This window comes from Magnolia sinica, chromosome 4 (genome assembly GCF_029962835.1).
Source record: "Magnolia sinica isolate HGM2019 chromosome 4, MsV1, whole genome shotgun sequence".
In the NCBI taxonomy this organism is placed as follows: domain Eukaryota; kingdom Viridiplantae; phylum Streptophyta; class Magnoliopsida; order Magnoliales; family Magnoliaceae; genus Magnolia; species Magnolia sinica.
Window position 1 is genome coordinate 105,343,764 of NC_080576.1, and position 13,400 is coordinate 105,357,163.

Genomic DNA, 13,400 nt, shown 5'->3' on the forward strand with positions numbered 1-13,400 from the left:
TTTCCTTTTTCGTTTTTAGAAACTAGGTTGCTTTTTTTTAGAAACTTTCCCAACTTGTTTTAAAAACTTTCCTTTTTCGTTTTTAGAAACTAGGTTGTTTCTTTTAAAAAATTAAAAAAAAAAATCTTATATTTTGACGACTATATTGCTGAATTTTGCTTGACACCCTATGCTAAACATAGAACAATTGCAAGAGTCACTAAACAAGCTGACCCAAAAGTTGGAGTTTATGATTAAGCGCTTGGAAATGGACCAATACTTAGAACAACTTGATGTGCGCATTACTTGACTAAAGACCATCGCCAGGACAAACCCCACCATTGGGGTAGATGTCCTATCTCAGGCAGGTGGCCTGGTGGATAGACCAATGAATGGAGTTGAAGGAATCAATTATGGGTGTGCACCCGTGCACCTACCCCATGAGAGACATCAAGACCACTATTTTGAGGGGTACGACATGTGCAGCCTTGTAGCTAGAGAGAGTGCATCAGACGCTAGTGTACAGTTACCCACTGAGGCCATTCTGATAATGGATGAGTTACGTGATGTCTTTCCTGATGATCTATCGGATGAGTCTCCCCCTAGGAGGGATATACACCACATCAGAACATGGGACACCCTAATACCTACAGCCGAGTTTGCGTTTAATAGTTCTGTCGATAGGTCCACAGGTCTCAGTCCTTATAAAGTCGTTACTGGTTATAAACCTGGGAAACCTATTGATCTTGTCCCTATGTCACTGTCCCATAGGGTGTCAGAGCCTGCGGAGTCTTTTGCGCATCACATTCATTCATGGCATCAAGAAATCAGGCAGAAGATCACTACTAGTAATGAACATTACAAATTTTCTGTAAACCAACATAATCGTTTCAAAGAATTCAATATTGGGGACTCTGTGATAGTCCGCATTTGGCCCGAACGGTACCCTCCGGAGGCCGCTCGTAAGTTACACGTGCGTAACGCTGGACCCTTCAAAATTATAAAACGAAACGGTCTCAATGCGTATGAGGTAGATCTTCCACCTTCTATGGGAATTAGTTTCACATTCAACGTGGAGGATCTAGTTACTTTTCAGGGGACCACTAATACTTTGTCCGGCCCTTCGCCTACCCGTCCTCATTCCCCATATTTATCCCTTGAACCATGACCCCTTTCCGACCCATTTTTCCAGCCTCTACCTCTCATACCTACCTGTCCCGACCCATTTTCCAAGCCTTTACGTCTCATACCTACCCTTCCCAACTCATTTTTTCAGCCCTTACCTCCCATACCTACCCGTCCCGACCCATCTTTCCAATCTCTACCTCCCATTCCTATCCTTCCCGACCCATTTTCCCAGCCTCTACCTCTCATACCTAACCTTCACATACCCAAAAAGGAAATACAGGATATCTTGGACATCAGATAGTTTCAACGTCAGACGGCGGGTTTCAGAAGTACCTGGTTAAATGGAAGTCACGCCCAGCTTCAGACAGCACGTGACTCATTGAGGAGGAGCTTCAGAGACTTAATCCTAACATCCTGGAGCAGTTCAGGAGTTTTATTTCTCCAATGGCGAAATCTTTACAGCCGAGGAGAATTGATAGGGACATCACGTGCACATGCACACTCACACCACCACCCCTACGCACGTACATACGCAGAAGGAAGACCCCACCATCGATCTGGCTCGATGACGACGTTCAGGGAGGGCCTCCTAGCTAGAAGACAAGTTTTGGTTCAAAAAAAGTGGGCCTGGTAGTCAAGAAAATCCCATCATAGGATCTCGTGATCGTGACCCACTTGTCGGATTGATTTCATATTTTAGGTTTTGCTTATTATTATTATTTAGAACATCGTGAACGCTTTAGATTTCTTTATTTGATTTTTATTTTAGTTTACTTCATCGCCAAGAAATAGGTTGCGCACATGGTGCAAGTTTTTGGGGTATAGGGTTTTCTTATAAATAGGCACCCCTTGTAGCTTTTTTAATGCATTGAAGATTAATAAAAATTCTGCGTTTTCTTACTCTCTGAGTTGTGAAGCCTAATTGGGTGCGAAGCCCTCCCTTCATCGAAGGGTTAACTACCGTGGTGCGAAGCCACATCTATCCTAATTCACCCTCATCCATCGCCATTTCTACTACCCATATTCTATCATCCCTTCTTCTACACTTTGAATCAATCATCTATTGCAGCAATTCTCCTCCCCATAGCAGAATTTTAGAATCTGGCCTTACAGGAGGTCTGAAACTTAGGCGGAGCACCACGTACAAACTGTACATCGGATCGAGCTGAGATTTGGGGGTTTTTGGAGTCCATCCCTGTCCGACCAGGGCCAAGGTGGCTTTTTTCTGAATAGTGGGCCTCACACACGTGCGGCCGAGATCACACGCATGTGTCTGGGCCATTATTGTTGTCCACGCGTGCGGTACTTCTCTGGTTCGTCTCTCTCCTCTCTTTCACTCCGCTTTCACCCAAAATCCTTAAACCTAACCCTAAATTACTCAAATCTCCAATTTTATGCCCATTTTCTTATCCTAGGGTTCCTTGATTTGAAATTGGTGAATCCCTTGGATTAGGGACTGATTACTATGCATGTGTGGATGATTATTTCTTATCTTTGAGTATCGTTTGATTCATAATTTTTATTGATCCAGTCCTATCATGTGTAGGCCTAGACCCGCATAGATTCCCCTTAATTGAATGTTTGGACTTTCATATGGGATATGGAATTTGTGTAATTGTTTATGAACTAACGTGATTTTAAGCCTGAAATCTCGCATATCATATTTAATTTTCATGGCCTGCATCAAATTTGGTATCAAATCATATATATATATATATATATATATATATATATATATATATATATATATATATATATATAATTCTTATATCAAATCATATTAGGAGAATTCATTACATGTTTAGGGTTTGGTTGTTTATGTCCATTACACATCAATTCTCATCATATATGGCTGTTTAGAGGTCCATAAACCTTGATATAAGCTGCTGAAAATTTCTGTTATCCCCTTATTTGAATTATTTTAGAACTTAATTTTCTATTTCTAGGTTTAGAAACTTTCCTTTTCTGTTTTTTTTTAGAAACTTTCTTAATCTGTTTTTAGAAACTAGTTTACTTTCCTTTTTCTTTTTTAGAAACTAGTTTACTTTCCTTTTTCTTTTTAGAAACTAACTTACTTTCTATTTTTAGAAACTTTCCTTTTTCTTTTTATTTAGAAACTAGGTTGTTTTTTTTAGAAGCTTTCCTAATTTGTTTCTTTAGAAACTTTCCTAATTTGTTTTTAGAAACTTCGCTTTTTCGTTTTTAGAAATTAGGTTGCTTTTCTTTAGAAACTTTCCTAATTTGTTTTTTTTTTTTTATATAGAAACTTTCCTTTTTTCATTTTTAGAAACTAGGTTGCTTTTTTTTTTTTAGAAACTTTCCTAACTTGTTTAAAAAAACTTTCGTTTTTAAAAACTAGGTCGTTTCTTATAAAAAAAATCTTATATTTTGACAACTATATTGCTGAATTTTGGTTGGCACCCTACACTAAACATGGAACAATTGCAAGAGTCACTAAACAAGCTGTCTCAAAAGTTGGAGTTTATGGTTAAGCGCTTGGAACTGGACCAATGCTTTGAGCAGCTTGATGTACGCATTACCCAACTAAAGACCATCGCCAAGACAAACCCCACCATTGGGGTAGATGTCCAATCTCAGGCAGGTGGCCTGAAGGATAGACAAATGAATGGAGTTGGTCAAGGAATCAATCATGGGTGTGCACCCGTGCACCCACCCCATGAGAGACATCAAGACCACTATTTTGAGGGGTATGACATGTGCAGCTCGTGGCTGGAGAGAGTGCACCAGAGGCTAGTGTAGATTTACCCACTGAGGTCATTCCAGTAATGGATGAGTTACGTGATGTCTTTCTTAATGATCTACCGGATGAGTCTCCCCTTAGGAGGGATATAGAGCACACAAGAGCATGGGACATCGTAATACCTACAACCGAGTTTGTGTTTAATAGTTCTGTCGATAGATCCACAGGTCTCAGTCCTTATGAAGTTATTACTGGTTATAAACCTGAGAAACATATTGATCTTGTCCCTATGTCACTGTCCCATAGGCCGTCAGAGCCTGCAGAGCCTTTTACGCATCACATTCATTCATGGCATCAAGAAATCAGGCATAAGATCACTACTAGTAATGAACATTACAAATTTTCTGTATACCAACATAAACGTTTCAAAGAATTCAATATTGGGGACTCTGTGATGGTCCGTATCTGGCCCGAGCGGTACCCTTCGGGAGCCGTTCGTAAGTTACACGCGCGTAGCGCTGGACGATTAAAAATTATAAAACGAAACAGTCTCAATGCATATAAGGTAGATCTTCCACCTTCTATGGGAATTAGTTTCACATTCAACGTGGAGGATCTAGTTACTTTTCAGGGGATCACTGATACTTGGTCTGGCCCTTCGCCTAACCGTCCTCATTCCCCATATTTATCCTTTAAACCATGGCCCCTTCCCAACTCATTTTCCCAGCCTCTACCTCCCATACCCTCCCAGCCTCTACCTCCCATACCTACCCTTCCCGACCCATTTTTCTAGCCTCTACGTCTCATACCTACCCTTCCCGACCCATTTTCCCAGCCTCTACGTCTCATACCTACCCGTCCCGACCCATTTTCCCAGCCTCTACCTCTCATACCTACCCGTCCCGACCCATTTTACCAGTCTCTACGTCCCATACCTACCCTTCCCAACCCATTTTTCCAGCCTCTACCTCTCATACCTACCCGTCCTGACCCATCTTCCCAGCCTCTACCTCCCATACCTATTCTTCTTGGCCCATTTTTTCATCCTCTACCTCTCATACCTAACCTTCACACACCCAAAAAGGAAATAGAGGATATCTTGGACCATCAGATAGTTTCAATGTCGGACGACTGGTTTCAGAAGTACCTGGTTAAATGGAAGTCACGCCCAGCTTCAGACAGTACGTGGCTCACTGAGGAGGAGCTTTAGAGACTTGATCCTGACATCCTGTAGCGGTTCAGGAGTTTTATTTCGCCAATGGCGAAATCTTCGCATCCCGGGAGAATTGATGGGGACATCACGTGCACTCACGCGGCCCTCCCTACGCAATCAGAAGGAGGGCCCTACCGTTGATCTGGATCGATGACGATGTCTAGGGAGGGCCTCCTAGCTAGGAGACGAAGTTTTGATTCAAAAGCGTGGGCCCGTTAGTCAAGAAAAGCCCATAATGGGATCTTATGATCGTGGCCAACTAATCAGATTGATTTCATATTTTAGGTTTTGCTTATTAATGTTATTTAGAACATCATGAACGCTTTAGATTTCTTTGATTATTTTATATTTTGGTTTACTTCATCGTCAAGTAATAGGTTGTGCACATGGCGTGAGTTTTGGGGTATAGGGTTTTTTTTTTTTTTTTTTAATTATTTATAAATACGCACCCCTTGTAACTTTTTTCCATGGATTGAAGATTAATAAAAATTCTGCGTTTTCCTACTCTCTGAGTTGTGAAGTCTAATTGGGTACGAAGTCCTCCCTTCATCGAAGGGTTAACTACCGTGGTGCGAAGCCACATCTATCCCGATTCGCCCCCATCCATCGCCATCTCTACTACCCGTCTTCTACCATCCATTCTTCTCATCTCACCCCATTATCTACACTTCAAATCAATCATCTATTGCAGCAATTCTTCTCCTCACAACAAACTTTCAGAATCTGGCCCTACAGGAGGGCTGAAACTTCGGCGGAGCACCACGCACAATCCGTACATCGGATTGAGCTGAGATTTGGGGGTTTTGTAGTCCATCCCTGGCCGACCAGGGCCAAGGTGCCTTTTTTTTTAATAGTGGGCCCCACACGCGTGTGGCTGGGATCACACGCACGTGCATATGGGCCATTGTTGTTGTCCATGCGTGCAGTACTTCTCTGGTTCGTCTCTCTCCTTTCTTTCACTCCTCCTCCACCCAAAATCCCTAAACCTAACCTTAAATTACTCAAATCTCCAATTTTATGCCCATTTTCTTATCTTAGGGTTCCCCGAATTGGAATTTCTGAATCCCTTGGATTAGGGACTGATTACTATGCATGTGTGGATGATTATTTCTTATCTTTGAGTGTCGTTTGGTTCATAATTTTTATTAATCCAGCCCTATCATGTGTAGGCCTGGACCCACATAGATTCCCCTTAATTGAATGTTTGGACTTTTATGTGGGATATGGAATTTGTGTAATTGTTTCTGAACTAACGTGATCTTAAGCCTGAAATCTCGCATATCATATTTAATTTTCATGTCCTGCATCACCCTTTTTCTGAATAATGATCAAATAAACTTGCTGTTGTGTAGAACGACGGGTTAATGGTGCAAAATTGACCAAGTGAACATGATAGTGAATAAGATACGACACCCAAAAACTTGAGCGGATGTAAGTACTGGACTTCAATCAACTAGAATGGGTTTGCAACTATTGATACTTCAACTGTCGTGAAATTATTTGAGTCGGTATTTGCAAGATATGGGTGAAGTTATCACCAAATTTAAGAGATCGAAAATGAATTGCCAAAGATTTGATGAGGGAAGAGGAGAACTGAATCTTGAATCCAGCTTTCTCTAGCTGTCAGTCAAATCTTTAAGCTTTCTTTATGGATGTCCTTCACGGTAAGCAGTAACTTCTGTTTTATGTTAAGTAGGGCAAAATCGAATGTAGGGGCCAAAATAGTATTAATGGAGGAGTCCTTAGTCTAACCTTGATGACTTTGGCTCCAGAGAGTTCTTGTGGGTTTGACGGAACGTTTGAAGCTCCAAACGCTGATCTGATTAAGAAATGGGGCATGAATGAAAAATCTTCACTGGAAAAGTGGTCTCAAAGTAGGGCTTTTGCTGCATGTATCTCACCTTCAGAAAGCTAAGCATCCGTTTAGGTAGGAGGTCAATTCATGTTTTTATTATGTTGAATCTTTTTTTAAAAAAAGTATTTATTCTGTTGCCTGAAATTGGTGTTAGATAAATTGGAAAAACTTATGAGGGATTTCTTATGGCAAGGTGCATTGGACATAAATTCCACTTGATGAAATGAGACGACATATGCAAGCCTCAAGCATGTGGTGGCACCGGTTTAAGGCTTCTAGGCTCGTCTAATGATGCTCTCCTTGCAAAATGGCTATGGAGATTCGGATCAGACATGAATTCCTTGTGGAAAGAAACCATTGGACAAAAATATGGTCTTCAAGAAAGGGGATGGTAGATCCACATCTTATCCCTCTATAGAACCTCATATCTATGGAAATCAATGGCTCGGCTGAAAGACATTCTCGGACGGGGTGGCTTTGTCTTTGGGAAACGGCGAAAGGATTCAATTTTGAGAAGATATCTGGGTATGTGAAAAAAAGTTGTGTGAGGTTTTTCCAAGGCTAGCGCTTCATTCTCACTCCATACAGATAACGGTTTCAAATTGCTACCCACTAATTAGAGAGGAAATATCATGGGCAGTGCCATGTCGTAGAAGACTCGGAAGAAGCCGCCAAAGATCTTGCAAATCTCTCAAGGAGGCTTCTTTGTCTTGCAAAGCCCATGGTAGGAGTCTCCAATGCTATGATATGGGGCCAAGGAGAAATCCGGAAGATGCTATGCTAAATCCTTACATAAACTTTTTCGGCGGCCACCCATCGCAAACCTCACTTCATTTCACTGCACCCATATGGCATTATGGAGCCCCTCCCAAATTTCACCTCCTAGCTTGGGACCCACCAAAATCGGGATTAGACTTAATCCCGAGTGTGCGGGATCCCCAACCCAAACCAACCCTAAGGTAGTAGCTTTCACATCGGGGATGAAAAGTCCCTCTCTGCTTGAAGTTTGGGAGATTTGGAATGTAATGGAAGAGGACTTCCCTAAAGCCTGTATCTTGATCCAAGGAATTCTGCTACACATGTTTTTGGGTCTTTTATTTTTTTATATTTTTTTATTATTATTATTTTTTTTTGGGGGAAGTATATTTGGGGACATCGATCATCACTCCCTCTTTGGTGAAGTCATAAATAGAGATCATGTGAAAATTACATCTCTATCATCAGATGCGATTGATGCAGCAATATATCTAAGCCTTAAATTCTTTCTTCCGAGTCAAGGTTAGAGAAGAGTCAATGCAGATCTTGTCATAGGTAGGAAAATTCAGGGTGAGATTGAGGAGAAGCAAACCCTGACTATTCCCAGTCATGATATAGGCAGGCTTCTGCTGAGGTGTGGGCAAAATTTTCCATAAAGGTGTAAGATTCAAAGTTGGCAATGGAGAATGGAAGACCTTGTGCGTGGGGGATGATACTCTAGCCAATATTGTCAAAATCTTATCGTATCAAATTGCAATTCATATCATAGACTAAGATACTCTGTTTTTCTTAAAACAAAGAAAATATCTGAAAAATACAAATAAATCAGAAAATTTAAAAACAAATCAATATGCATCAAGGAAAGTAATGCATGTCATGATATTGAAAATTGAGAACTTGTATGCTATATGCATATCATGATAGTGTTAAATGATTCTTCTCTTTCCTTTAGCCTTTCTTTTTTCAAGAAATTTACCTTAAAAAACATACGAGAGTCCTTTAATAATTTTACCTTTCTTGAGTGTAAAATGATGTTAAAGAAAGTGGAAATTTGTTTCTGTTGACTGAAGAAAAGGATATTTTGATTTCTTTTATTGGGGTTTTTGAATCCCATCTCTCTCTCTTTCTCTCTCTCTCAATTAAAGGTAAAAGGTTTTTAAAAAGAAGGAAAAATGTATAAAAATGGGGAAATTTCATTTTTATGTTATCTTGGGCCCCATTTACAGTCCAAAATTATGCTATGATTAAGACAATTTGATACGGTAATTATACGATTCAATACAACGACAATATGCTTCATATGATAACCGGTTACGATAAATTGTGATCCGCTATTTGAACCTGCAATTCATGTATTTTGGTGTGTGGTTCAATATAAATCGCATGATTCATATCACAAGTCAAGCAATTTTGACGAATTGACTCTAGCTAATAGGTTTCTGAGGTTATATTTGATAACCAACTGGAATTCTTCTATTGAGGATGTTTATGAAGTGGCGAATGACAAAAGTTTTTGGTCAATGCAGTTCCCTAGGAATCTATGGAATTGTGAGAATGAGATGCAAGTTTATTCTTGATATGCTAGAACAGGTGTTTCCTTTTTGAAGGAAGATCAAAGAGTTTGTATTTGTCAGCAAGCGCCTCCTTTTCAGCTATGAAGTGATAGAAGGATTTTTCACTTTCTGAGGATAGTGGGATTAGCGAAACATGGTTCGTAACACCAACCTCAAATGGCTAGGACGATGAGGTGGTGATGATGGAAAAAAATAAATACTAATATTAATTCTTGCAGATGTAGTGACTAGTGAAGCAATCCATGTGCCTGTGGTCCTCTGTCAGAATTCTAGTAATAGTTTTCCTTGCTTGCATATATATGTTGTTGCATATACTTGAGTAAAAATAATTTTAATGAGTTGCATGTAGTGATATATATGCCTGGCCACAGAATCCAAGTAATACCTTTGCTTACATATGTTGCAATATTTATCAAATCAGCTGTAGTTCTTCAAATTTCAGATACTTTAGGGACTGATTAGATACTTGGAAATTATTGAATTGGAAATTGGAGTAGCATAGAAAACCCAAAAACCAACATATGAAGTCATAAAAAGGAAATGAAATGAATTTTATGTTTGTTGAATCGTGAATGAAAATCCTTCCTGATGTGCAGGTGCTTGTTTGTTTGTCTTATTTAACATTGCCTCTTTCTTTCTCCCAGGATTGTTTCGATCCTATAGTCGAAAAAGCAGGTCATGATCTGATCCCTGCTATGGTCTACGGGTAAGTCATGGACATTGTTCATTTGAATTTTGTACAAATGAATTGATTCTGTCTGCCGGCAAGGTTGCTAATGTGAATAACTACGCACCAGCCCATAAAAGGACACAAGTGATCCCAATTGCATGCGGGCATGAATGCCTGTATGTATTACTATTATCATTATTTTGTTTTAGTGAAAGGCATAAATTGCCAATTCCATTATCTTTCAAATAAATAAATAAATCTCCGATTCCTTGTATCCTTTTCTTCTCCGCCTTTATGATTTGTATCTTATATAGCATCCCACATTGCTGTGGTTTCTTAAATATTTTGCAGAAGAAATGTAGCGGGTCAAGAATTTGGTGGGATGTATTGTGCAATTTTAACTGTAAAGTAAGAGCTGGCATCTCTAAGCCAAAATAAAACTTTGCAGAAGATTCAACTTTCACATTCCTATCTCTATGCAGTTTTTGTATTCCAGATCATAATTGTTTTGATACTTGCATTTTTAATCAATGCAGTTCAGATGTTGTATCGGCTGGAATCCTTAGAATATTTGGTCAGGATGTTGCTGAACTTCCTTTGGTCGCTACAAGTAAAGAAAGCCAAGGAAAGGTAATGCATTCAAGTTGAAAAGTAAAAGCTGATTGCGATGCACTTGGTTTTTTTTATTGGCATTGTTTTTTTAGAGTTTTTCATATGCTTATGATTTCCATGTGCTTTTCAGATTAGTTTTCCACTCTTTCTTTTTCTTTTTCTAGTGTTTTTCTTATGCTTATGATTTTTGTGCGCTTTTCAGATTTTTTTTCTTCTCTCTCTCTCTCTCTCTAGCACTCTTTTTTCAACTGACACAAATAAACTGGATGGTCAGTATGGTCCTGCTGATTACAGATCTAATGAATAGATTGCGTAAAAAAGCAACAATAAAGAACAGAAAATGTTCATGGCATCGTGTACAGATTCAAACTTGCGACACTCCCAAAATTCCACCCCCAGCATTAAATTATGGTTAGGTGATCCAAAACAATGATATGTTGGGAGATGCTGTAAATAACCCTTCTTTCAGTTTCTAGGTTGCAGATAGATGTCTAAGAAGACAAATGCAACAATCATCCACAATCAGCTGAAAAAGGCCCAAGTTTGGTGGCTGGGTGGGACAGGACAGACCAGTGGTCTGGATTGCCTGAACTGTGGGCCCTATTTTTTGCAGCTTATAGTTCCTCATATTATCGATTTACCATGATCTAAGTTGATGTTAAACCTGGTACAATTAGTGGAGCACACAATCAAGATGCAACAGCTATTAACCTCCTTCTGTCTTTCATCTATTGTGGTTTCCTGTTCATCATCTAATCTGTCGATTTTCTCAGGGCTATTTTCAAGTGTTATTTGCATGCATTGAGAGGTTATTGGGGTGCTTGAACGTGGAAAATATCATACTTCCTGCTGCTGAGGAAGCCGAATCAATCTGGACAAATAAATTTGGCTTCAAAAAGATGACCGATGAGCAGGTAAATCCATTTTCATTCATCGAAAGCTCTATTATTATTATTTGGATCTCTTTGTAGTAATCCAAATTGCAATTCTGACCATCTTGAAAGTTTCATGAAAATTCACAACCTTTCAGGAAAAAGAACTCTTTCCCAATAATTTATTGAATTGTGGACATTGCTTATATTTTGAGAATGGCACTCGAATTTCTAGCACTCAAAGTTGATGTGTTTCTTACATATTGAAGAGCTTTGCTAGGCACACATCCGTGCACAATAATGTTCATGCACATGCTAGGTGCAAGATTTAACCCATCCATCAGGTTGATCTGACCTTGTACGTCTTTTCCCAAAAGTAAATCCACTCCACTCAGCATGTGGGCTCCCAATATTGGGAACAGGTGGATGGGTTAGAAAACTTCAGCAAGTTTTTCAGAGCTTTACATTTGTTGTGCTAAGTGCTGCCTACCTGATATGGATCAACCTGATTCATGGGCTAGCGCATCAATATAGTGGTGCTGTTCTTATGGAAGGATTTGATCTTGTATCTACTGTGCCCTGCTGGCACATGTGTGGGTGTGTACATGATCTTTATTGCGCACACTTAGCAAAGCACTATTTGAAAATGGCGCTGAATTTCTTAAAATTTTCCATTTTTTCAAATCACGAGTAACTGCTTCATTGCCTGAGTCCAAACTTCCTGTCAGTGGTGTTGGAGCACAATCCACGTGCTGCCATCGAGGTGCACCAAAATCTCCCACAATCCATTGGCAGGGATGAGAATCCTATGTGCGTTCCAGTCTTGATTCCTAAGGAAACATGCATTATGTACCCATCTGCCCACAATCAGTGGGTGGTGGGAAACCAGTGGTGCTCGATCTCTTGCCTAGAATTTGTATGTGCAATCTTTTTTTTTTCCCATGCTCATCAACAATGAGAAATTTTGTGATGAACAGTTGCAGAAGTATAGGAGAGACATACAGATAATGGTGTTCCATGGGACTTCGATGCTGGAGAAAACGGTGGCTCAGGTTCAACCCTAAAAGCTGCAGAATGTATTGATCTTTGTCATGTGTTTGTTATAAATAACTGTAAGAAATGGATGGCTCTATTCTTGCTATTCTTCTGCATCTTTGCTGCTAATTTTGCTCACATGTAGGCAGCAAATTTGTTCAATTCTGTATCTTTGGTAATCTTTGTAGAGAAATTATAGAAATGCAGAAAAGGAGGAGCCTGCAATTAGAGGATGTAGTTATTAAGCATGTGAGAGCATGTGTGAACATTGCCCACATGCATGCATGCCTTTTTTTTTTGTTGTGAACATTTACCCACATGCATGCAATGCTGTAACTGTGCAGACTGGAGCTGTATTACTTTCCCTGTTTAATGAAATGATTATATGCAGCAACTACTTTTTCCTTGTCGACTCTTGAAATCAACTGGGGTTGGCCTCTTTTTTATGACGTGTCATGCCGTTGTTTTTTGTAAGTAAGAAGCTTTGGATGCTTGGCTGAGTAAAACTGTTGGTTTCTGATCAAATGCTACATAGGTGGGGCCCACCTCTCCGGGAGGTGGGTGCTACACTTTGCTGGCTTTGTATGGAATCTATATTCTCCCCTTACATGATGTACAGCATCTTCTCGCCTACCAACTGTTGATTGCCAAAAAAAAATAAAAAAGTATCTTCTGATGGAAGCAATGGAAATCTCATTTTGGCAATGTCGTGGTCTCAACTGGATATGATCCATATCGAGCCAATTATACTATCATTAGTCTTATTTTCTGGGCTATCTTTCTTGTGTACAACAAAACACTTCGGTGGTAAGGATTCAGAGGCCCAGTTCAGTATCTCCGTTGGTGTGTCTCTCCTGATGGGGTAAGAGGCCTGGGATCGAGTCTTGCCTTGGCTGTTCAGTGCCCCACCAATATGCTGTTGAGACTGTCTTGATGACAGGGGGTTCCACGATTTAGTCAGATCAAGTGGTGGGTATGTGCCCCATTTTGAGTTGAGAAACCAAT

The 13,400-nt window shown here is 39.8% G+C and overlaps 1 protein-coding gene across 1 annotated transcript in view; it reads left to right on the top strand.

Moving 5' to 3' along the window:
- Positions 1–12,801, top strand: part of LOC131243631 (uncharacterized) — a 36,057-nt gene extending 23,256 nt beyond the window's left edge. Inside the window, exons 17-21 of the mRNA XM_058243123.1 lie at positions 9,851–9,912; positions 10,228–10,284; positions 10,413–10,506; positions 11,262–11,402; positions 12,338–12,801. Coding sequence (XP_058099106.1) covers positions 9,851–9,912; positions 10,228–10,284; positions 10,413–10,506; positions 11,262–11,402; positions 12,338–12,424 — 441 coding nt within the window. The 3' untranslated portion in view covers positions 12,425–12,801. The remainder of the gene's footprint in view (positions 1–9,850; positions 9,913–10,227; positions 10,285–10,412; positions 10,507–11,261; positions 11,403–12,337) is intronic.
- The last annotated feature ends 599 nt before the right edge of the window (positions 12,802–13,400 follow it).